Genomic DNA, 26,475 nt, shown 5'->3' with positions numbered 1-26,475 from the left:
ACTAGTTAAATATGTCTCCCTCCCTCCGTCTCGTCGGCGGCCAGACAGCTGCCCTCCGGCACCGCAGCCTCCTCCTCAGCCAAAGGCCCAGGCCCGGTTTCGTAGCCGGACGGCGACTGTGAGAGCGGGCCTCAGGGGGACTTGCTCCAGCACGTTGTGCTGAAGTGTGGAAAGGGAGTCTCCATCTTCTGTGCCAGCCTTCGTTTTCAAAACGCTCCCCTCTGAATGTGCTTGGAAGGGGGGCGAAAGCAGGACGAGATTCGCCTCTCGCAGTCTGTCCCTTCCCCTGACTTCTGAATTTAGCCCAGGCCACAGGTAAATTACTCTTAATAGGCCGTGGTGGACGAGGTGATAAAGCCAAGTGAGGAATAAAGCATTTGCCTCGCAGCCGGGCAGCGTTATCTGTCCTTCCGCGTACTGCCACCTGCGGTGACAGCTGCTGGTCCTGGCCTTTCGCAACTTTCTAAACACTTTCTCTTGACTAAGAGGAAGTGGGTTGAAATTGTTCGGAGAGAGAAAAGGTGTTAAGTTGCTCTTGTGTACTACTACGGTTTGATTTTGTTGTCTAAATGTTGCATGCTTTTCCATCTCGCCTTTCCCATCTTTTTCTCTATCACATTCGTGTTCTTTCTGTGCACCAACGCTGACCGAAGAACCAGGGGCCCTACAGCAAATTTAAACACAGTTGTCCAAATTAATTTTTAATATTTAAGGTTCCTGTGTACTATTAAGCATCTCAACCAGACCACAAGTTCTGTGCAATACAGATGTTAACACAGCTTCATACTGAACGAACTAGTAATCTACATTGTAAACATGGAGTGTTTCCCAATTTTAACACAGCAAGTAGCACAGCTGACAAAACCCAGAAACCCCTCCCTCTCCCTGCCAGACTAAACCAAAATACATTATTTTCCCATGTAACCCTAACTCATTTAAAAAGTGAAGTTTCTCATATAGCCAAGTTGAGGTGAATTGTCAAAGTGCTTGGGAAATAACCCTCACCACCTTAATTAAATGCAGTTATGTTAGGTGCTGGTGCTCATTATGTAGGTATAGCTCTAATTACACTGGCATGTGTTTAGTTCAAGACCTGGGTGAAATCAACACGGGTAAATCATTTGGGAAACATAGTAAGTTTGAGGATGATTAGGAAGGACAATGAAGAATGAAAGAAATGAAGGAAAGAAGGAAGGTAGACAGACAGATGGACAAGTGTGTAGAAAAAAACATGATCTTAAGCCAGCGAATAACTCCTAATAGAAAAACTAGCTTGGAAAACTGACAGTAAAAGTAACATAACAAAGCTTCTTCCTTTATAATATTGTAGTTCTTCCTTCACCAGCTACAGTCTATTTATTTATTTATTTATTTTAATAATTGGATTTTCACCACAAATGCTTGAAGACCACAGTGCCAGGGTTTTTTTTGTGTGTGTTTTTTGTTTGGTTGGTTTTTGTTGTTGTTGGTTTTGTGTGTGTTTGTGGCCAGAGGTTTTTCAAGACAGATCAGAACTTAAGGTACAATTACAAGATGTCACTGGCTTCATGTAATGCTGCCAGTCCCATGTAAATTTTAGGGTCACCAACAGCATTACATAGGCATAGCCAGTTAGAACTCACTGTAAGATTATGCTGGGTACTCAGGGTGAACCTGAATTGCTGACTGCAGAGAGAAGGGGAGTAACAGGTAATAGAGACAATGTAACATCTCTTCATTCCCAGATTTTTCAGGCCTTAAGTTTCCATTCTTCTGCCTTTAAAAAATAACCCACAAATTCTGCCAGCATTCAGTTTATTCTGTTCTGTGATGCATATGATAAAATCAACAGGGCTTGCCAGTGGTGGGAACTCACATTTTAGGCTTTTGGTGACAAAGGGTGACAAAATCTTGGGTAGTTCATTGTACTAGTTGATGAAAATAAGTGGTTGAATGTCCTGGCAGTTAAATATCCTCTTCTCTAGAAATGAGATTTAGATTATACGTTTTGAAGCAAATCAAAAGAGGGAGGTAAACACCTGAAAGCTGATACTGCAATAGTTAAGGTTTAAGGGGAATCTGGAATCCCATCTTAAGCTCTTTAAGCACAGGTAATGCTGGAAAGCCTGATCTGCCACTCTTGAATGGGGAATCTTTTATAATCAATAGGAAGTAGTAGAGCACCGGTCTGCTCTAAGTCTCCTGTTGTTCAGAGGTACAGAGATGTGTCTTTGCTCATTTTTGATACATGTTCTAGCATCTTGTTTAGATGCAACTTCAGGTATAATACAGACAAAACCCCACATAATCCTAGTTGTCATGCCTGATAAAAAGGCTATAACAAATCAGCTGGGGAAAAATGAACTTTTCCTCTTTTATCTTAGGGTACACAGCTTTTTAGTGTGGTCGCCTGCTTACCAGTACTGTCTGATTTGGGAGTTGTGTGTAAATATCTTTATTTGTTGTTTACCTTGACCTGATTTGAATGAAGAGTAACCAGACAACATCTTTACTCAGGAGCGTGGCACTCAGGCCTTACCAGTTACCTAATTATTTAGTGTTGCCAGAGAGGAAAGACAGTTGTGCCTCTGTTGAACCAGCACTGGAACTAGGGGTTTGGAGGAGAAGAGTCTTTGGTGGTCAGTGATCAGGCAGGGTTCCTGGCATGCAGCAAGACTTAGGGAAGCAGGGTTAAGCCTAGAAGGTCACCACTGAGTTTTGGGTGGTGGAGAAGGAGTGTTCTTCTACAAAAATTTGGCACCCAAAAAGATTTTTCATTATTATTTCAATCATAATGAGGGAGCAGGTTGTTCTTTTCTGGTAGTCAGAACTTTCCTGGGGGAGTGTTATTTATGATTTTTATTAAATGACTGCTTCATATGTCAGGGGCCTGTCTATAGGCACCTTCGGAGGGCAGTTAGCTCCTTGTGGGCAGTATTTTCACATCAGTGGGCCCAGATCACCTCCAGCAGGGGAACTAAATCTGTCTTGTATGTTCTTGAGAAATGCTCTGCTTGCTAGTATATCGTGTAATCGAGTAAACGTTACCTCCATTTGTTTGGAGGCAGCTGCTACCACATTTTAGAAGAAGCCCAGTTGAACTGCATGTCAGGAGAGTGCACTAAGGGTGCATGCTGAGTTGAGCTCCTGAAGGATTTCAAATGGACAAATCGCTCGATCTCTAGGAGAGAAATGTGATGCACAGGTTTATGAACATACATATAGTACAGCAACCTTGAAGGAACTCATGCAGGTCCAGATACATTGAGGACTCAAAAGAGTAAGAACAAGAATGATTTGTCTGGATTTGTCTAACTATGGCACTGGGAAGTCTTAGTAAGTGCCTATTCCCTAAGACACTAGAGAAAGATTTCTGGTTTTCAAATGCAGACTTGAAATTACTTACTCTTTTATCTTCGGTAGCTCTGTTAAATATTACTTTTAAGTTCAATTTTTTTTTTTTTTAATGTGCTTTTAATGGAGATATGCTTAGCAGCGTTCAAAAAACCCTGAAAGATCAAATTAATCATTGGTAACAAGTAGTTGTTTTTTCTTTCTTGTTCATCCCCATCAAACCTTCTCCTTTTACGAAGATGATAATTTCAAAGTCAAAGCAATCTTTTAATGTTTTTACAGTGACTTTTAGAAAGTAGAATTTCCCAGTTCTTTGACAAACTGCACACATGTCTTTTGTAAATACTATAGTCCATCTTTTTTTCATTAACACCAAGAACTTGTGAGGGCCTGGGCCTCAGCTGGTTTCTGCCATCTGGTGGATACATGGAGTCACTACCTCAATACTTATAATTTCCACTAATTCTTAGTAACCAATAATCTCAATAATTAAGCAAGTGTCACAGAAGGGCTGAGGTTGGCAGGGTCTTCTGGAGGGCATCTGGTCCAAGCCCCTGCTCAAGCAGGGCCACCTACAGCCAGTTGCCCTGGACCATATCCGTGCAGCTTTTGAATTTCTCCAAGGAGGGAGCCTCCACCACAGCGCTGAACAACCTATGCCAGTGCTCAGTCACTCATACAGCAAAAAAGTGTTTCCTGATGTTTGGAGGGAACCTCTCCTGTATTTCAGTTTGTGCCCACTGCCTCTGGTCCTGTCACTGGGCATCACTGAAAAGAGCCTGGCTCTGTCCTCTTTGTACCCTCCCTTGAGGTATTTATACACCTTAACAGATCTCCCCTGAGCCTTCTCTTCTCCAGGCTGAACAGCCCCAACTCTCAGCTTTTCCTCATAGGAGAGATGCTCCAGACCTTTCATCGTCTTCATGACCCTTTGCTGGACTCTCTCCAGTATGTCCATGTCTCTCTTGTACTGGGGAGCCCAGAACTGGACACAACACTCCAGATGTGGCCTCACCAGTGCTGAGCAGAGGGGAAGGATCACTTCCCTCAACCTGCCAGCAACGCTTCTCCTTACACAGCCCAGGATACCATCAGCCTCCTGTGCCACAGGGGCACATCACTGGCCCATGTTCAACTTGATGTCCACCAGGACCCCGGGTCCTTTTCTGCCAAGCTGCTCTCCATTTGGGCAGCCCCCAGCATAAACTGGTGCATGGGGTGGTTGTTATGCAGGTGCAGGACTTTGCAGTTCCCCTTGTTGAACTCCATGAGGTACTTGTACAGAGTACTTCATGAGTACTTTTACAGAGGTTCTGTTAAGAAAGTAGGAGATCCATTGAAGCTTTTAATAGGAAAAAAGCTGTTTTACATTTGGACACTTAGTAAAAAATCTCCTTCTCTTTTACATGTATTTTACTGGCTGATTACAGCACCTGTACTGGTGAATATTTGCAGGTTTATAAAAATGAACTGGCTCATTACACCATAACATTCAGTCTGTATCAACATATGCGCCAAATGCACTGTTTTCTGTTTTGATAGTTGAACTGATTTAGGGTATAACCACAACTTTAGTGCAGTGTAGAGCTGAGACCAAGGGGTGTATCTTGTGTGATAGCATGCAGTAAAAAGAAATGATCAATAGGACCTTAAGGATGCTCAGCATTTAGCAGTTCATTCCTCGCTGGAGTCAACCATTAAACGGAGATCAAGCTTGCTGCTGAAGACTTGGTGGACACAAGTGACATGGTTGGGATGATTCATCAGATCATCATTCTGCAGATTTCTGACTACCTCTATCTCAAAATAAACTTGATTTTTCAGAAAATGAGTTTTTAACCATTAATTGTATACAAATCCATGTAGGGTATAATAAGATCCTTGGGTTTGTTTATTTAGCACTGCATTATATTTTTGAAGTTAAAGACAGTTTGTAGGGAAGGAACAGTCCAACTTACTGGAAATGTATGACAAAGACTTCTATGAGGACCAGAACTGACAATAGCTGGTTGTAGACATTTTGTCATGTGGCTGATAAAGAGTACTGGATAAAAGCTTCTGTGTATTTTAAAAGTCTGTTTCCTATTTTTCTGGTGTCCAGTAATGCATGGACTCATTAGCTTTTACTCCAGTTGAAGCAATTACTTTGGGTCTGTCCATGCAAGGCCTTCTTCCTTATCTTTTAAACCTTTGCCCTCTGACAAAGTTCTCAGGTGTGTTCAAGATGTCAGGCACGCAGTGTTACTGTGCAGGGTTTCTTCCTGTTAAGAAACCAGTCCAAAAAATATACTTGGGTCTTGCATATTGCAGGAACATGAGTGTTAGGAGAAGGTCTAGCCACAAGGGAGTTTGCTTTCAAATATTTAAAAGAAGAATCAGACCAGCCTTCACACAGTTTGTTTTTAAGGGGGAGTTAAATCCCCCTAAAAGAATATGCCTGTGTAGTGATTCAAAGCTGTCTCGCTGCTTTCTGTTTATCATCAAGGATTCAATACTTGTTTTGTCTCATACCTCCAAAGGATTAAGTGGCTTCCTGTTGCACCATAATGACTTGATCCCTGTTTGATGCCGGATGAAAACAGGGGTCAGTATTTCAGGTCAGAATGCTCCAGAATGAGATTATTTTATGGAACAAATTATGATTATGATTTAAGGATTAAACAATCCTTCAACAATCCTTTTATCATGACAAGGATGCAATGCCCATTTTTCAGATATGGAGCACATCCAATTCAAATATGGAGAGGACCGCTTGTGGTTTGTTAACACAGGAAGGACACATCCAAAGCCATATAAGGAAACAGTGGGAAAAGCTAAAAACAGAAAGCAAACCTTATAAATTTGCACCAGGCCATGATTCCTAGTCATAATCTCTGGAAGATTCAGGTGTACCTAGAAGTGAGACTCATGAAAAGCTCAATTCTCTGGCTGTCACCAAAGTTATATGCATAAAACTTTAGGCTTATCTGCTAGCATGCAGAATAACTACTATTCACTGTCAGGTGGATTAGGGCAGCAAAAGTGATAATGTTTAATGAAATGGGAGGACGAGCTTCTTTCTCTCAATCAAGCTTCTGAAAGAGCATTTAAGAAAGAGAAAGCATATACAACAAACACTGCAATGGAGCAAGTTCTGATCAACTTTGTATTTAAACAAGTACATTTTCATTTTTATTTCATAAGAAGTTTACTGTTGAAAAAATGGTATGTATTAAAGCAAACACATTATACACATAGATTAAACATCAGATAGCAAAACCTTACAGAATGAGCACTACTGGTTGTATTGTATAGGGTTTACAATCAAAGATATACTTAAAAACCCTAAAGAATTAATGTACTTTCAAGGTAAATTAGGCACAAAATTTATCTTGTAACTAGCTCTGCAAGCATCTCACTGTGATTTCACTGTTACAAAGTATTACAAGTGATCAAAAACATAAGCTGACTTTTAAAATTTTTAAAATTTTATTCATACTATGTGCTGAAATAGCACAAATGTATACAACACTCCACCTTTGTTAAAAAAGCATGTACAATGGGGACTATAAAGTAGAATCAAAGGGCTAAACAGGAAATTACCCCTTTATTTGGGCTCAGAATTAGTATGACAGAAATCTATGGCTTTACTTTGTGGACACAGTTGAAACTGAGTAAGTCCTACAAATGTGGGGAAAAAACAGGAAGATATTTTTAATGAATATGAGCTACAATAGCAATATTTTGAAGGAACATTATTAGTAAGGAAACTAGCTGGTATCTGACATATGCCTCCCTCAGTTTTCTGAACAGGATGCAAGCTACAATGTGAAGTTTTAAAGAATGAGGGATTATCTCACGAGAAAACAAAAAAAAAAGAAATCCAAGGAGCAAAAAACCTTCAAGTGATTTGCTGCAAGGTTTTTGCTTAAATGAGGCTTTAGCTTAGAAAGAATTGCTCATTTGCAAGAAATGAGAGGCCAACAGCAAGTCCGTGGACGATAATAAAATCTTACCTCACAGAAAACATAGGGATCTTCTAAGTACGCATATTAGAAAAGTGATTGATTAAAATACCAGGTATTTTTATCTTCTGTTAGTAAAACGTATTGCTGAAAGTTGTCCTTTTTCACTTGTTTAAAACCCCATTATGATTGCCACAGAACTACAAGGAACTGCATACTTTCTAGGGGTACATTTTTACTGCATCATACAGGAATTGCTTAAGAGGTAAAAATAAACATCTTAAAGTCTTAATGCTGTTTTTGATTAGCAGAAACATAAAAAGGAATGCACTGAAGCAAGATGATAACAAAATGTATCATGCAGTATTTTGGCTTAATGTATACAGTATTTCAAACCAGTGATGTTTTAATCTACTACATTCATATGAAATAATTAAAATTGTACATGAAGGCAAACTGTGTGGAAACGTGAAAAAGTACTGAGATGCCTAACAAAAGGGTGCGAGATGTGTTACTGTTTCTAGCATGCAGAGCTAATGCTTGAAGGCCTATCACAGCAGTATGACCTACTGCTACTTCTAGTTCTTTACATTACTGCTTTGTTTATGCTGGCTGTGGCCTGGTCACGGTCAGCAAGTGCTGTATGGCGTTAGGAGGTTAACCCACAATCTCTGCAGGTTCAGTGACCAACTTAGATCCATCCCATGCTGTCTTGAACTGTTCAGGAACTGGAAATTCTTTCTGTTAAGAAACAAAAGCAACAATGATGGCTAAATAAACAGTGGATACCTCATGAAAACTGGTGGAATACTATTAGTGCTACATGACTGAGAAAGCATTGATAGCTCAGACATGCCAGGATTAGAGAGAAGCCTTCTTCATTACCCTAGGAAGCTATTTTACAATGCCACACAGGAAAAAGCCTTATTGCTACCCAGTTTCAAATAGCTTTACTGTGGTACTACTTTGCAGTAATCTCTCTCACACCATTATTTGGAGCAACTAAGTAAATAAGCCTCATGTTAGGAATGACTTTAGATTCCATCAGTGTCTGGGTCAGAAGACAGGAGAAAGGATTTAGATGTGGAGATTTAGTGAGGAGTCTAATTTTAAGGACAAAAGCAATATGAAATAATATGGAAGAATAAAATAAATAAAAAAAACCACCTAGTATCATTTTAAGTGTGATACACTTCAAAAGACTCAGCATCCCTTGTGGGGTACACAAAAGGAAGAAGAACATCAAAGAAAGTCTCCTTCCATTCTGTGTATTTGGCGAAAGGATGGGAGATGTCATTGGGTCTTTCTCTGTTCCCAGTAAACAAAAAACAATGTGAAGGGAAGGGCTTTTTCATTCAGACCACAAATAGGTGTTTTGATAGCCAGTAATTTCAGGTGATACAGTGATTTGTGGTGACACTGATCAAAAGGACCTTTCTTTTTCTTTTTTAAGAAATAGGTGAATATGCACCCACTGAAAATCATTTCCCTTTTAGTTATCTGAAGCTGGGCATCCAGCAGTCATTTCTGGAAATGTGGAGCATGAGAATTCTCTTGTTATATATTTTCTTTTATAAAGCCTAAACCCCTCTACCAAACAAAATTCCAGCCCAAAGGATTAATGAGAAATTAGTTCTATGGCCATTCAGTGCAGGTTCAACACTGCTCTGCTGAGGAAACTAGGAAACTGTTACAAATATGCTTTGCCTGCATGATCCCTTGCTAGTGCGTGAAGTGACATCATGATTTTACTAGAAATGCCGGTGGGCATAGTGTGAAAGTCTTACTAGAACAGAAAAGGAGTTGGGAAAAAGCACATGGTTTTTAAGGGCATATGCTGAATATACTAGAAAGTACTACCGATGCTACCCATGTATCAACAGCTTTAGAAAAAACAAGTATACTGTATTGTTTCATCTTTAGTAGTAGTATATTTATCTTAAGTTTTCGCATCATCATCTTCAGGCTTGAAGTGATCTTTTGTGAACTGAGTTTCTTTGGGAGATTATGTTTAGATATCAAAAAAGAAAACTAAATGGGTAGGAGTTGAAGACATCTATCAAAATGGAAAGAAATAACATAATGTCTGATCTTTGAAATTGCTTTGTGCTCCAGAAAATAAGGAGTTGTTCTTGCACTGATAGCTGAGATATCGGTGCATAGAAATTAAATTGCTTTGGATCGTTTTTTAGTGATGTAATATGTGTGGTATGTTAGTTTCTTTCCTAGCAGTTTAAGTGCTATTAGCTACCAAGACTAGTGCAGAAGCGGGAGGAAAGCTTTAAAAATATCTCACTCACATAATCACCATCTTGGGGGATAAGGATGTTCATCTCAGATGACTTGGCACTCACAATCTCACAATCTAATGATTCCTCACTGAGGTAGATGTGGCAGCCTTCTGTTTTGTTAATAGAAATGGTTGGCACTTTCCCCATCACCTGCAAAATAAAATCTACTTTGTATCAAATCTTAAATGCACACAAAGATACTGTTAATAAAATCCTCATTGCCTGCCAGGTCTAATTTTGGCAAAACAACATCTGATCTGTGTGTCAGCTGCCTGCATGATGCTTATATTTGATTTGTTAGACACTTGTGAAAATTCTTGGTGGTGGTAACAAAGATCTATACACAACAGCAAACTTCTAATATACAGCTAACTTTTAATATACAGCTTGATGAAGGTACTTCCCTGATTCTCTCTAATTTCAGTGACACTTTTGTGCTGATATTTAGGCAGTGTTCACCTTGTTCATCAGGAGAACTGGTTAAGAAATCAAACATGTCAACTCCAACCCAGTGAGGGCAAATGAAAGATCCCAGAATGCATCAGTACTCTACAAGAGATTTGTAATACATCCTGAAGACTTCAAAGCTCTTCCAGGTTTTACAGCATACAATAGGAAAGGGTTTTTATCCCCTTCAGGCAAGCAACAGTTCTAAAAAAGTACTGAGATCAATTTAATTAAATCTCTAAAGGTATTTCTTATGTCACTTCAAAAGCAAGTGCAAGGGTTACTTGAGGGGAGAAAGGGAAATCTTCTCTTGTTTACAGTTCTGCAGATTAAAAGACTTCTTCATGGCTAACTAGCTGACCTGCTGGTTGTTAGTAAAAGTTCCTCCTCCTCCTTCTGCCCTCTCTGGCAGGGACAGCAAAATACTCTGGACAATGCATCAAAAGGGCAGAGGTTATTCCAAGCCATAAAACAGTAACAGCATGTGACAGATAAGTACTTGTTAATGAAAAAGTGTCTCCCATCATTCAAGTTAAGAATATATTTTCAGCTTCGGTTCCTTAAATGTGACAGCAAACAAAGAACATGTGGTCTATCCTCTTGCATCCTGCCCTGATCCTGAAGTCTGATCTATGCAGTGGATAAATGCATCTTAAACTGATTTTTCTCTTCTTTAACGAGTTCCCATGCAATAGAGAAAAAAAGGAGGGTGTGTTTAATAAATTTTGCAAACATCTGCCAAGAAAAAAATCCCCACTGGAAGGAGCTAGGGCCAGGCAATATGGCACTGAAGTAACGATAGCAAAACCTGTAGGATGAATTTACTGAAATCTGTTGCATTAACATATGTAGTTGAAAATTATAAGTTCAGGTCTTCAAAATACTGAGAAAATTGAGGTGCTCAGCACTTGGCATATGCAAGCCCTGTGGAAGCTGCCTGATTCAAGCAGCATGTAGCATATAGCCAGTCGCTGCCTTTGTAAGTGGAACTCCACTCTGCTCCATGGCATAGAAGCCTCATGCAATATTCATAGAACCTGCTTGATCAAAAGAATTTCGATTTTTAGAAAAGATATTTTCCCTTTATTTGAGTATTAACAAGCTGTGGTTTTGCTATTCATATGAATTTTTCAGCTTTCATGAACAGTTCTAGAGGTAATGATAAAAATAATCTAATTTTTTAAAAAAATAATGCCTAGGAGCATGGAACAGGACTGTCTACATTTAATGTCATACAGCAGTCATGGCCTTTTAAGCAGAACACCTCACTCTGAAGACTGGTAGTTCAATATAATTTAATTAACATTTAATTTCTTTTTCATTTAAAATAACGCATCTTATATTCCGTTCTGGAGACTAGGTCAAGTATGTTGGACACAACCCAGTAGTAGAGCATGTATAGTTAGACCTCTTTGGAGCTGGGATGAATGAAGTGCTGTAGATGTCAGGCAGACTGTCTATTTTGAACAGGGCAAGTGTCCCCACTAGAGAGGGCAATATATGGATTTAAAATAAGTTTATTTTCTTTTCATGAGAACCGCAAGGAAGATGATCTCTGATGAAGCTTTGCTTAGTGGTTATCAAAGATAAAACCAGTAGAGGCTCACAGACAATATGTAGGCAAGTGACTACAGTACTTATGTAATGTGTCACATCGCTGGCAGTGGAGATTTTCAAAATTCCAGCACCTACTTTCAACTTTATGTCATGTAATTGTCCTTTGACAGTCTATTTGAACATTGCCATTGAGAGAATAAGAAAAAAAGAGAAGATTCCTGTCTTCTCAGCTTAGGAATCAATTAGCTAACTGCTAGAGTTTGTCCCATAAGCACCGCTGAACTTGCAAGTGCTAGAAGCTGTTTAGCATGAAAGCAAGAAAATTAGGGCCAGAAGTAACAGTTCTTACAGATACATATAGATCTCTCAGCTTCACTGGAACCATAGGGGACTGGGCTAAGGGAGGTTTGTTCAGTGATGGTCAGTAGTTTGCAGAGGCATTTTCTAAATACATCAGCAAAATTTAGTGCATATAGACACATTTGGATGCATCAATCTCTTTTTGTTGTGCTCCTGTGAGTTTTTAAAATCTCTTGTAGCTATATAGTGGGCTTTTTTTTTTTTTTTTCCTGCTTGTTCTCTGTCTGTCTTCATTTTTCAAATAGATATTTACCTGAATCTGAATATCCCTGGAATTGATCACTTCCACGATTCCCACAACGTTGTCAAACACAAGGCCAAACTTTTTACAGTTGTCTAAAATAAAAGCAATCATAAATAGGAAAGGCAAGATAAAAGCAAATATATGCACACCTGCTACATTAACTATGAAGATTCCCAGTCTTGCACTGCATAGCTGAGTGACTTTACTCACATGATCAATCCATTAACGTGAATGGAATGATTCAGATGCATTATTAATCACATAAATAATTTTTTTCAAGACTGGCATTTAAAGTCCAGCTGAGCTATCCACTCACCAATAGTAATTGAATTGATTTTTCCTTTTATCTGAAGTGTAGATTTGTTACACTTAAAAATGTAGGCCACTTGCTTGAGTTCAGTGTTGTTAATGACCAGGTCATTCTTATCCTCTTGATATTCCTATTTCAAAAGAAAGTTTATTTAATTGGTTGTCTTTAACTAGCTAACAGTCAGACAGAGTTTAGTACAACTTATCCTCGAGTCATTGCATCTTCAGTTACAATAGAGCAATATCCTTCCTGTGGCTTAAAAATCTAATCTGCTTGGTTATCAGATAGTTCACCTAATTCACCCTTAGATGACCCATGTATATTTTAGAGCTGCAGAACTGAAGAACTTAGCATAGACCATGACAAAACCTGTTCATTTTGTAGCAAAGACATTATGCTCACAACAATTTAAAAATGCACTCACAAAACTGTTGCTTGGCCCCCATCCAATTTAGACTGGCACCTTGAAGAACAGAGCAAGTTTCTGTTCTCCCAAATGTTATATAATGTTTTATACAGTGTTTTTTGAACAGGTGCAAGCATTACCACATACAGTAAGGAGTAACAGGTGAATAAATTTCCTTTCATTATGAAGCGTGAAAGGACATTTACACTCCGTGGATGTCAAGGAAAGACTAGGGATCCACAAGGAAAGTTCCAGGTACTATAACCCTAAGGCAACAGGCAAACGGTGACTGCACCCTATGCAAACAACTGCACGGTAATGACTGTGTACAAAACCTTCTGCATGACTAAACTATGTATTGTTTCCTCCTTTTAACCAACAGAGTCACATAAATTTTCTCTCATAGATTCTTTGGTATATGCCTACATAAATTAACTCCCAAACTTTAAACAAATCTATCTTTTCCATCTATAGATTAAACAAAAAGAAAACACTTCTCTACTGTTAAGCACAGGACACATGCTTGCATGGAATGGGTGATGAAAAACATATAATTTTGTTGGTTGACAAAGCTGGAGAAAGTGTTCTGTGATAATACTGTTATCTCTCTTTCATGAGTGGCCTGCAGGAAGGGAATTTAATTGGAGTTCTCCACTGGAATTGTTTTGGGGGGACTGTCTGATCTTGCAAGGAATTTATATGCTGGTTCTGCCATTCTCCAGTTCAGATGAATTAGCATATGATTACCAGAGATAAATAAATTAACTTCCACTGCTACAGAGTAGTAAAAGCTAAACTGGAGCAAGGCAAAGCAATGCAAGACTCAGCCCATTTTAGTTGCAAGTTTAATTTGTTGCACCTTGATTATGGGTAGCCTTTTGCAAGATGCTTCAGTGTTCAACCTGGTTTGCAATGTGCAGGGTGCAATTCAGAGGTGCAGCTGGAACTCACCACTCTCCACTTCTTTCCCTCTAGCTCCAAGACAGGGGCATGGCTCTGCTGCGGGGAATTCTTGGGAGAGGTGGGACTTGGCGTATGGCTTTTTGTCGGAGAACGAACAGATGGACATTGGGCACGTAGGCTGGGGTTCTTGTGAGTCTTCTGGTCATCAGAGACATGTCGAAGCCCTAAAAAAAATAGGTGTTCATGAAAGAGAGTCTGTTTTCCAGTTCTAAGTGTGTTCCTATTTAAGCAGGAAAGGTTCATTTGTAATTGTGTTAAATTATCCTGTGAATTTACATTTTTTATTTCCTCAAGGTTTGCCTGGGTAATGACCGAAAGAGTAACTACTTACATATTTTTAGCAGTTCATTTAAAACCTCTTCTACCGTGGATGGGCTATCTTAGTATCTTTAGCAGGAAATGCTGCAATGTCTTCTCATCCCTCTCTGTCTGTGGCAAGCTCTTAGAGCTTGTTATAGAGTATTTTTCCATCCATAAAAATGAGATTCTTTTTCTAATTTATTACAATATTTGACCTATCCCTGCAGCATTAAAGGCAGATATATCAATCATATGTATTTAAACTCACAGCCACCCACTTTAATTACAACTGTCCAGTATTAATACAGTGATCTGTGAGTCATACCTTTTCACCTAACCATGTAACACATTTTGACACAGGTTGGTACACTGAATGTGAATCAGAAAAGGGGATACATTTTTTTTCCAATTGCAATTTAGAGGTTCACCAGCTACTGGGGATTGAAGATGTCCCACTTGGCAGCCTTAAAATTAAAAAGATACCTCTAAATAAATGGCGTGAATTTCATGTATGCTGAACATATTTTTGTGCTGTTGCTTCTAAAGGAGGTTTAGGTATGCAGTCTCATCCCTCAGCCTCACTGCAAGCCTCAGAAAGTTCTGAGTTGCTTAAATGCAACTTAAAAATGCGGTGGAAGTTAGGTCAATACGTGTAGCAGCTCTTGATGTAGTTTGACTCATGGACCAAAATTTGATTTCTTTTCTCCTGACCTTTGGTAATTGCCTCTCCCTGGTTAAGTTGTGCAAATAGGGCTGAGCGTGATGCAGTTCCTTCATCCTTTACAGTTTCTGTATCAAAGGCTGGGGGAGGTCCAGGTGGTGGCGGAGGTGGTGGCGGTGGTGGGGAGAGGCATGGCCCACTTGTTAGAACAGATCGCATAGACATGGGTGATGCAACAGGACCCTGTTTGAGATAGATGGAAATTATTTTACATACAGTGTTTCAAGGAACATTGTATTATGATCACTCTTATTTAGTAACATCCTTGAATGCTGTGAGTTTGAGTGACTCTAGGCAGCTACAGGCTCAGAATAACTTCTGGCACCATAATCAAATGTAATACTATGAATCTTTCCCTGCACCAAAGCACACAAAGCTGGAAAGACTCACAGTCCACACCGCTACCTTACTGCAGAACTAGTCCACCTGAAATATTTCTCTCAAATGCTTGTAAAGACTGATGTTAAAAATCTTTAATACTAAAGCTCCATAATTTATTCCAGTGTCTACTTACATAAAAGGGAAAATGTCTCCTGTTTGTCAGATACCAAATTCAGTTAGAAATAGCCTGATGCGCATTCAGAAACATACAGAAGATGTTTTGATCTGACAAAAATAACTGGGAAGGTTCTGAACTGTCAGTTATACATATGCAACATGTTAAATTGTATTCAAGATGTAAAATACTATTTTTGAGACCATTCAGGTCATCTTTGTAAAGATTCAAACATAGCAGAATCTAAAACTATGGTGATTCAAGCCTCTTATTTCTGAAATTCAGCATTTGATGTTTTAGTTCCATTTATCAAATTATTTTCTCTTTTTTGCAATTGCAGGAGATCACAGCACACAAGTTATGAGTGAGAGGGGCCTTGGTAAAGTAAGTAATCCAAACTTTCTTTCAGTTTGCATAATCAAAAGTACATGTTTTGGTCTGAATTATAATCCTTACATAGAATATATCAAACAGACAGAAAATACTACTAATGATCTAATAATGACCTAATAATAGATGTTAGATAGAATCTGAGAAATGGAGAATCACTTTTTCTGTCTTGCCACTGAGTGTCACTCTGATCCCACCTCTCTGCAGCAGAGCAGAGACTGTTTTAAAAGAACTATTGTGAAAAAATAGATTGGTTTTGATGAATTTAGCTAGCTATACAGACATTGTGCATTGCACCAGTACATATTTATTAGGTGGGCAGACACAATAGGAAAATGGAAAAATGACAGGGACTTGCAGAGTCACAGGTCCTCTAATTGGCTACCTTTGTTAAGAGATACAGGTTGTTAAAAGGGCATCCTTGGTAATCAATATTGGAAATAGATATTTCTTAGCTGGACTCAGAGGATATTTTTAACCATTTATGATGCCACTCCTTTCTGCTTTCCACTAAACTGAAACAGCAAAGTATCCATGTGGTTCATGCATCTCACATGAGTGAAAACTGTAGTTATTTATTTAAAAGTAAACTTCTTGTGGCCTGTAATCCCAAACTGATAATGGGAAAGGGGGTGAGATGCTGAGGTACACATGCTCTTTTTTTATTTTACTCTTCAGACATACTTTTTTTTAAAAAAAAGAGGCCTGGCACATTTGAGTAAGTACCTGCATTCAAACCTCTCAGTCATTATGACCCTACTTAGAGTTGCATGGAAAGGGTATAATATTAGTTAACCTCTTAATGTACACCCTCTATTGGCACATGCATATTCAGCATATAAGTACTGTTGCATTTGAAGGAGCTGTTTATGGAATATGTTAGTGATGAATACATAGCAAGATTCTTTGTCACATTAGTGACATTAAAACTGCATTGCACAAAAAGGACTGTTGAATCCTCAGTACTTGGGTGAGTAATGAAACTGATGTAGTGGTACAGTTTGATTGTTTCTGTAAGGATCCAAGATCTCTTAAGGGAATGAACTCTCTTCTATGCTTTTAAATCTTTTTGATCAAATATAAACAAATGAGAAGAATGCCCTTTTGGAATTGATTATCATTTATTGTCAAGATATAGTAGAACTAATGTGGACTGCTTTTAGGGACATTTCATTGTTGCATGGATGTATTTAACTCACAGTGTTTCTGCTTACGCACTTAGTAGTTATAGGTTATTGTTTTAGGCTGGGGCCAAATTTTTCACTGGGCCCTTGATTTATAGTGCCTGTCTTCCTGTCTGCTAATGCCAGTAATGTTACCTGCAGCAGTCAGCACAAACTGTGAATTATTAGAATAAAAAAAATTGAATGTTGGTGGATTTAGCGGCACAATCAGTTGTTGCTGCCTGAGGTGCAATAGAGATCTTCCCTATCTGTTGCCTGCAACCATAGCAACTGGATCCACTATGTCCTGCTTATCCAGAATTATGAACACTGCATTTGCAGGGCTTTTTACCAGAAATGGCACTCACCGTTTACAGTGCAGTGTGAACATGCAGTTATGAATTATGTATGCCTTACGGCAGAAGATTAATAGTAGTAGTGGTTAATAACTTTTACTCTGAGATAAAAAGCTGATTTCCTAAATTCCAGACTGACATGTGATTTCCCAAACATACCTTATTGCTTCCACCTGCATAAATCCTGTGCTGCAATTTTCCAGAAACTTGTGTAAGACTCACATGTTCATTTGGAATTAACACCAATTAAATTCTGCAAAGGCTGCAAAGATGCATTAGAGAAAAAATAGATGTAGAAGTTATCTGGGTATTCTGCATACAATACAGAGTGGTGGGTCACTCTGCTGGTCTCTTTGCTTAAAATGTCAAGCTGAAGGCCATCACAGATCACGCAGGAGACTCCAGGCTCAAATGACGCTGCTGAGTAGTGCATCAAAGGCAGTTTTCCAGATGGCAACAAAAGTACAAGAATGTCTACATTACTGAGATGGAAGCAAAACTCAGAGAGTTTTATCTGTAGAACTGGATAATCTCTCTCCCAGAACTCTGAAGAACTATCTTGTGATAGTACAGGCAAAAAGGAAGGATTTTAAAATATATCAGTCAAGTTTGGACATGGTTTTGTATGACTGGAGAATGTCTTATTTGCTTTTCAAGAAAGAGCAGAGGTAGGAAAGCATCTGGGAAACTAGAACTATTTTTCCCTTCTAGAGCACTACTGGTGAAAAGACAAGTCTAATCAAAAATCTCAATCATTGACCTGAGAAGTGAAGACACTTTAGTCCTTTAAGTGGGTTTCAAAAGTAGGAAAATAAACTTATTCCTTGCACTCATGCTGCCCTGCTGCCTCCTCTTTTCTTTACAAGCCTGGTCCCTCCACCAGTCAGTGGCTATCTCTACTGTTTTCAAACGATTATGAGTTAGATCTAATTAGGAACACAGGAGCTGTCACAAGGTCTCGGAAGACACCTGGGGTTCAGTCACCCTTCCCAGTTTTCCTCCTAATTTTGTGCAGTCCTAGAAGTAAGAGATAGACTGAACCTTTGTTGTTAACTTTTCTCCTGCATGACAAATTCTTGTCTAGTTTATGAGCTGAGTTACATTACACAAGCTAACAGATACTGTATCATGATATTTCAGTTATGGCCATTCTGGAAAACGCAAAGAATTTCAATCATAAATTAGGCCAGGCAGAATTGAAGGAGAAATCGAAGGAATAAAGGTCGCTAAATTAAAGGGAAAGACTAACTGTTCCACTGTAGATCTACTGTCTTACAGCATGGACACATCCAGTAGGACAATCCCCTGTTGAAATAGAACAACATGGAAAAGACAGAAAAGTCTCACTAATGAGGAGGCATACAGAGATTTGCTGTAAAGAGGGGTTCAGTCTCACTCTGGCTTTTGTCTTCTTTTCTTTACCGTTTTGATTTGCATGGCTGAAATCAAACAAACATTCATGTGAGTTGAAATTCTCTGTGGGAAGAGTGGCTCAGGGAACTCTTAACAAGGAGACAGAAAACACAAAAGTGAACTGGAACTGCAGAAAACACATTGCACTTCTTGCACTCCCTGCATGCCAGGAAGATGGGACCTGTGTTGCACTCAAACACACTGACACAAAGGGCAATTTCAAAATCAGCCTAGCAAAGTGGTTCCAGGTTACTTTTTTTATTAGTTTTGACCTCTACTAATACATAGAACTCCAAGTTATAGACCTAAGTCACTGACAATGGTTTGCTTTCCTTAGTCACCCTTCTAAGACCACTTAGACCTTCAGGCTCTAGAATATTTCTGAACCAGACTCTTAAACTGTTCTGGTATCTGGCAATACTTGTGTATAGTCCTATCCAATTTCAACAAAAGTGCCCCTCACAAAGTCCATTCATTTCTGTTCTGTATAGGGCGGTGTTTGTGAGAGCTGCTGGGAATAAAATAGCATGTTATATGCTCGCAGAAGTTCATCTATCCTAAAGCAGCAGGTGCTTTCCAGCTTTGCTATTTGCAAACAACTCTTCAGATTAACTTCAAGCAGATGTTAACAACAGTGTATCTTTACACAAAGAGTATTAAGAACCATTTGGACTAGCACAGGCAGTTATTTGCAAGCCGCCTTTCTTCCTCTTTTATTTCAGCTGTTTGCCTCACTAGCAGCTGCTGTTCTCAGTGCTGTGGTGTCTATAGACAAGCATGTCAAGTTATGCTGATAGCCGACTGCTCCCATTAACATGTTGGTGTGGTCATTTTTCCATCGTTTGCAAATACGCCCCATGTAAGAATTATCAGGGGAATAGATAGTTTAAGCCTTCCTTTGTGAAAATGTAACACAAAACCCATTAACTTTTAACCTGCTAGCTTTGTATCATAGTGAACTTGATGTGCTTTAAACCTTGCTCTTGGAGCTTTCTAAAATGGGGGAAATTCTCTAAGTAAGGTCCTATCAAGAACAGGAGATGCTGACCGTACGGCCATATAGTAACAGCTCTGTAGGGGATGGAACATTCCAGAAATTTCCTTCCAGAGAAAAAATTTGTCTTCAACCTCCAACTAAACCATCCTCTGAATGGGTTATCTGGAACGGGTCAGGGTTTGCTCCTTGCTGGATAGAGCCATCTGCAGAGAGGCCCAAGGGCCTCCCACTGACTGTGGCTCCGTGGCTTCCTCTAGTGACAGTGTCTGAAGCTGCTCAGGGAACTGGGTCTGAGAAAAGTGTATTATCACTATGCAAGGGTTTGCAACGTTGCAGTACAGCCTCAAAGTATGTTGTATTTCTACCTTTATCTTGTACTACTGGCAGAAGGGTGAGGTCTTCTTTTTCTCCTTGCTGGCTACCTATCTGACTCACTGGAAGAAAGAAATGACTGTTTATGTTGAGGCAGCTGGCTGGTTAAAATTCATCTATGTTGAATCTCATTTAATTCTCTTGAAATTACAGTAGAGATGAGTGAAGCCCTTTGTTTCTGAGAAGCTGGGCCTTGTTACAGCACACTTCTAAAGGCTTCTCCTGGAGCTCAGGGCAACAGCCAGTCTTGTTAGAGAAATAAAATACTGTTTGTACATAACACAAGTGCTCTGGATGCCATTCCACCAGTAATTTTTGGTGGCTGTATGCAGCCTGGTGTGTCTTCAGGTCTAAATCCAGCTACTAAGAGACAGTAAGAATTTCTTTTTATGTCTTATCACAGATGTTACTATTTCCTGAGCCATTCTTGCTGAACAATTCCGGGGGTTAGCCTTCCATGTCACTGTTACTATATTTGTAGTACTGTAGCAGCAAGGAGCCCTAGTCACAGGCTCGTATCTCTGAGGATGTGAGGGGCTTACGTGCCAGGCCCTGTACAAACACCCGCAATGTTCCTCTGTTTAACCAGCTTTAGGCTGACACAGTGCAGCACAGAAACTGGGGGAAACAAAGTTCTTGTGGTGGGAACCTGCTCTGGAGCATCTGAATGAACACACATTTCTTGTAGCTGCAATGATCATTTTTACTCGGGAGAAGCAGATTATAAACATCTATATAATACTTATAAATATATATGCATCTGGGTAATATACAGTACCTATTTTATTAAGAGGTAAGTATCTATTTGCAGCTGAGGCAACAGGTGGCTTAGACAGAGGCATAAAATCCTTTCCTTAATTTACTGAAAAGCCTTTTCATGGCAGTAGATAAACAGGAATCCTAATGGTGCCTAGCTTCTTCTCAAAAAAAAGAAGACATCCGTGTTTTCTCCCACTCCTCCATTATAATAATCCTAGTTTCACACCTAAAATGATTACAGCATTCTGTATTGTTTTTTCCATACATATGCACAGCCAAAGACAAGAATCATGAAGCTCAAAATATCATGTATCAACCTCTGGGAACAGGTGGACTGTGACTCAGGGGCACAGAGCTCTTGTTAAGGTGTTTTTTTTGTGTAAAAGTAGCTTAGCACAACAGTTCTATTACCTACCCTATTTAAACCACCTGTCTGCAAGGGGTTATGCTGCTCTGAGATCTGCAATTTAATAGATGAAACAGCTGACTTACAGGGTCTGTAATCTTTGTGAGTTAAAACACAAAAACCAAAAACCAGGCTAGGGTCTTTTCTTGTTCCCAGGTCTGAGCAGAATTATTTATCTGTTCAGTTTTCGAACTCTGAAGCCCCTTTTCATGCACTTCTGCCATTTATCACCTGTTCAGGATTTAAAATGGTGCTTACATTTTCACAATTACTCAACCAGAAATCTTTTACACAGCCAAGGTCTTCTAAATCATTTGAGAACTGTATGCTAATATAACTGTCAACAAGTAACATGCTCCAACAGGCCCATTAAACCATCTTTTACTTATATAAACATTCAATTAAAAAGAAGACTAATTCCTTTAGCAATATAGTAAAGTGTTAATAGATGTACCTTTTCCTTCTCTCCACTTTACATACTTTCAATGTTCTTTTCCTTTCACTTTTGCATTATGTTACAGGCCAGGTTGCATTTGACAGCTGTTGTCAAACAAGCCTCTCCCAGGTTCTCCCTTAACATGTCTGAATGGTGTTTGGTCACAAAAGGACATCATTGATAACCAGTAAAGACAAATATTGTCAGCCACTGTTGGAATAAGGGAGTAAAACTACTTTCTTTCAACAGACATGGATGTAATTGAGGCAGTCTCCATTAAAGAGGCAACTATTGTAGAGTTGCCAGGATGGCCCAGTTTCTTAACTGACATTGCGTATTCTCTGAGAAAGAAGCAGTTGAGATTAAAAGATGCAAATTTTTCAACAAAAAAGTATAAGGAACTAGGGAAAATAAAGGTAAGAGAAAGGAATGGGACAGAAAAGGAGAGGAAAGGCTATGCTTGAGAAAAACTGAGCACTCTGAAAATGTCTACATCTTATCCAAGATACAGGCATTTAAATCAGTATATTTACGCTGCCCTTACTTCTATCTCAATGAGGCCTCTAGGATTGCAGTTGTGGCTGCGGCTGGAATTTGGCACTAGAGTTTTAACATTTAGCTTTAGTGAAGTGGCTCAGACGATGGCTGCCTGATAAGTGGGTCAAACTAAACACAGCATAGAAGAGATACTGGAAGGATAATAGAGGCTTTTGCCTGCAGAAGTTGGTCTTTTGCAGCTTGTTCACCTCAATATGTTCAGAGACAATATATTACAGAAAAATGTTTTGATAGTACAGGAGAAAGGCAGGGCCATTTTATAAGAAAATGTCTGGAGGTGATTATTTTAGACAAGAATGAAATGGCCAAAATCTGTACTGAGACTAGTAAAATTGTGCTCAATCAGGCTAATGTAGCAATTACGATGGTTCTTTTAGGTGCAGAGCCTGTGGAGAATTTCAACTTTTAAAGAGTGTTTATAGAGTACTATCTCATGAGTTACAAATGTTTTTCAAAATTATATTTCAGGAAAAAAAGACTTGAAGATACTATATTGGCTTCAATGGGTACAGGATATAAATAAATTTCAACTGTTTGTAAAGATGCAGACTTCCTCCTAAGAATTTGTTTTGATTTGTAAATGGGGGGGGGAACATGTCGCTTGAGTGAAATTCTGTATTAGAAACCAAACATTGTAATGAAATTCAATGCTAGTTTGTAAATATTTCCTGTTTGTAAATAATCCTGCTGGCAAAATTGGACTATTGTGTACAAAGAACAAAAATTTAACTGCCGATCCACCTATGACTGAGAGAATTGTTCAAGATAATTATCCTTGAGTAAGATTTGTTTCTTAACACTTATTTGATGTACAGAAAACTACAGCAATCGCTCATTATAACTGGTTGTTTTCTTGCTGCAAAGTTAACCTGCAGAAACAGGAGTGAAGTTTCACTTCCCCCAGCTTACTCATGCAGTCCTTGTAGCAAACAAACTTTTATTAGGCATTCTTGTGAGCTTATATTACAGCTGTTCATTTCTTTGCACCACCAAAAAATGGAAGGAAGGAAGAAAGAGCCATGCTTTAGTAGACTCATTTCTTTAGGAAAAAAAAAAGAAAAAGAAAAAAAAGGGCACTTGCTATTCATCAGTAAGAACTGAAAAAAGACATAGATTACTGTTAGAGCTGTAGATTTCATGTTAAAGTCAGAAAGCTGTTGCAAGAAAAAATGACGGTTGCTGCATCGCTAAAATGCTACACTGGGCATTTCAAATATTTAATTATAATAACAGCTTTTGCATAAGACTCACTGACATCTGAGAATGTCATATCTGGTAGCAAATGAAAACTTGCAAATCTCCATTAGTTTGGTAATTGCTATTGTTCCCATTGTCAAGGTAGCTAAATTGAGATGTAGTGAGTAGACAATTGCTACTTGCCGCAGGGTATGGGTGGCAGAAGAAGGCTCGTACTTTACAGTCAAAATAATGAACTACAAAATTACACTTTTAAGGAAATACTGTAGATCCATCTGACTTCCACTGACAAACATATTTTCTCTGACATATGCACAATCAATTAATGAAAATGAATACTTCAGGTCATGGTGAAAATACAGAGTGGAATATTTTTCTCTCTGGGACAATCCCGCTCACAAGCATACATACTTTAAATATGTAGTTTTCTTCTGTGATCACATACCAACAAATATTCTAACTATCCATCATATGTCTTGAAATGTCTGTGATTTACATAGGGTCCAGTTTTGTACGGCCACTCCACATAGGTGGCAAAACAGGCTCAGATACACAAAGGACTCAAGGTTCTTAACTCCACTGATTTCTTGGCTTTCTCCTCACACAGTCCCATGCATTTCAGTAAGATGCCCTCAAGGAGTAAAATATTGCCACACATCTTGGCAGAACCAGAGCCAAAGTGAATAAGGAGAGAGAATTGTGTTAGATCAAAAAATCTGTAAGCATCTGTTTTTATCACAAATTTATTATAAAGCTGATTGATAGAGTTACCTCTGTTATTGTCAGAGCTGACTGCTTTGCCTTTTGCAACCTATTGCACCTGTTTTCGTGTCTGTCTTGTAATTTATTAAGGCATTTCTTTCTCTTTCCTCTGAAGTGTCTGCCTGTGTGCTTAATGCCAGAGCCAGGAACACTCCACTGTATGCACTAGTGGTCTGTTCCAAGGTTGGCTGCAGCTGCCCTGTGCTGCTTGACAGAAGGGTACAGGGGGGTGGAAACAGCACGGCCTTGTGACCCTGCCATGGAGCATGGCCAGAAATGTGCACACCACAGTATACACCATTTAGAGGTAAAGGGGCCAAGTGCCCACTAAAAAATCCCATCCCCTCCTGTTTGGAAACCCATGTGTAGTCTGATCTAGACAGATGCTCCTGCAGTTTTGTTGCAGTTCAAGCTATGAGAATACAGCTCTGAGAGAAGCAGTAGTTAATGTTCTCCCTGACTCTTTAGTCTCTTCAGAAATACCCAAATATGTTACTTAATAGCTTTTTATATAAAGTTTCAAGCACTGCTTTGTTGACCTCGACAGATATGAAGGGTAAATTATCAGTATAATGTACTTTTAAATTTGTACTTACACAGGCCAAAAACTTTTTCTCTCTCCCTCTGTAATAGAATAGCATTTCTGCATCAATGTTTCCCTTTCATAAATGTGCCATTTTCTTAATGCCTTGCCAAACTACTGCTTTTTCCTTTTTTCTTTTATGCATTTGAGTGGAAGCTGCTATGTGCAATGATTAACAACTGTGTCTGGAATGTATCTACAGCTTTTATATATATCATCTTTCTGTCTAGGCCCTGATTCTGCAGACCTTTATGCTTAACTTCACACAGCATAAATCTCTGAGTTTTATTCTCACTTTAAAATGTATAACAAAAATTAAATTATCAGTTGAGTAACTCATTGCTTTCTTGAATGTATTTGTTACCAAGCTTCATAGAAAAACAGCATTTAAACAATAAGCTATTTAAACAACCTGTTAACTTACTGGATTCTAATTTCCTTACACTCACATGAAGTAAAACTTTAAAAAATTATACATCCATAAAAATGTTTTTGTAATTTAATCTTTCTGACACACATTACATGAATGATAATTTAAATGAGCTGTATTTCCAAGACAACTTTCAGATCTGAGTGATATCCAAAGTGAGTGAAATCAATACTTTGGATGCATCACTCATGATGGAATCAGCACTGTTGGTAGGAAACTATGCTTAATATGAATAAACAAGCCACACCTAGATTTGTATTCAGCAATTTCTTGCACAACTGAAGAGAGTGAAATAGAAAGATGTGATGGCCCAGATGCTGGTTTTAAGACCAGTCAAGTAAAGTATAATCTGCAACAGCTACACTTCTGAATAAGATTACCAGTACTCAACAGCACTGAGAGTTCCTCCTGTTTGATCAAATGGCTATAACAAATCTTTTTTCCATACTTGCGAAGTTCCACTGAAGGTGAAGATGATTCTTTCTCTGTATTAACAAAACTAAATTTGTCCCATATTCTCAGGCTAATTTGACTAACAGGGTACTACAATTTCTCTTCCTTATCTAACAGTCATTTAAAAATCATTAGCTTTTCTCACATTCACTGATTATAAAAGGGTAAAATGTAGCAAGTGTGAAATTTTGTACTAAATTAAGGAAGAGAATCATGTTCAATATTTTAAATTTTTACTAGAGAAACTTACAAAACAGCAGATAATTCCAGTCTTCTAACTGAAGTACACATAGATCATGGCCTCTCCTGTGTTTGAACTTGCACTTGAATACTTGAGTAATGTAAGATCTTGGACGATGTATGATGAAGGGTGTGAAGAAAAAGTTGCATAGTCCGCTGCTGAGCACAACTAACAAACATTCTCTCACATGGTTATCACTTCAATACAGAGGGAGATAGAGTAACTTTTCCAGGTACCATAGGATCATAGAATGGTTTCAATTGGAAGGAACCTTTAAATATCACCTAGTCCAACCCCTCTGCCACAGACAGGGATATCCCTCACTAACTAGACCAGGTTGCTCAAAGCCCCGTCCAACCTGGCCTTGAACTCTTCTGGGGAGGGGGCATCTACAACTTCTCTGGGAAACCTGTTCCAACGTCTCACCACACTCCTCATAAAAATTTTCTTCCTTACATTCAATCTCAATAAACCCTCTTTCAGTTTAAAACTGTTGCCCCTTGTCCTGTCAATACAGGCCCTGGTAAAGTCTTTCTCTGTCCTATCTTATAACCCCCCTTTATACACTGAAAGGCTGCAGTAAGGTC

General features: G+C 38.8%; 1 protein-coding gene across 1 annotated transcript in view; it reads right to left on the bottom strand.

Annotated features, from left to right (window-relative positions):
* Nucleotides 1-6,481: 6,481 nt before the first annotated feature.
* The window catches only part of CAP2 (cyclase associated actin cytoskeleton regulatory protein 2), a 58,080-nt gene continuing 38,086 nt past the window's right edge, over nucleotides 6,482-26,475 (bottom strand). Inside the window, exons 7-12 of the mRNA XM_026842971.1 lie at nucleotides 14,867-15,059; nucleotides 13,844-14,019; nucleotides 12,493-12,616; nucleotides 12,186-12,268; nucleotides 9,578-9,718; nucleotides 6,482-8,018 (exon numbers count right to left, since the gene is read on the bottom strand). Of these exons, the coding sequence (XP_026698772.1) occupies nucleotides 7,935-8,018; nucleotides 9,578-9,718; nucleotides 12,186-12,268; nucleotides 12,493-12,616; nucleotides 13,844-14,019; nucleotides 14,867-15,059 (801 nt within the window). The 3' untranslated portion in view covers nucleotides 6,482-7,934. The remainder of the gene's footprint in view (nucleotides 8,019-9,577; nucleotides 9,719-12,185; nucleotides 12,269-12,492; nucleotides 12,617-13,843; nucleotides 14,020-14,866; nucleotides 15,060-26,475) is intronic.

The sequence above is a fragment of the Athene cunicularia genome, assembly GCF_003259725.1.
Source record: "Athene cunicularia isolate RWA chromosome 2 unlocalized genomic scaffold, athCun1 chr2_part1, whole genome shotgun sequence".
Lineage (NCBI taxonomy): Eukaryota > Metazoa > Chordata > Aves > Strigiformes > Strigidae > Athene > Athene cunicularia.
Note: the sequence above shows the minus strand (reverse complement) of the source record. Positions and strands in the feature narration are given on the sequence as shown.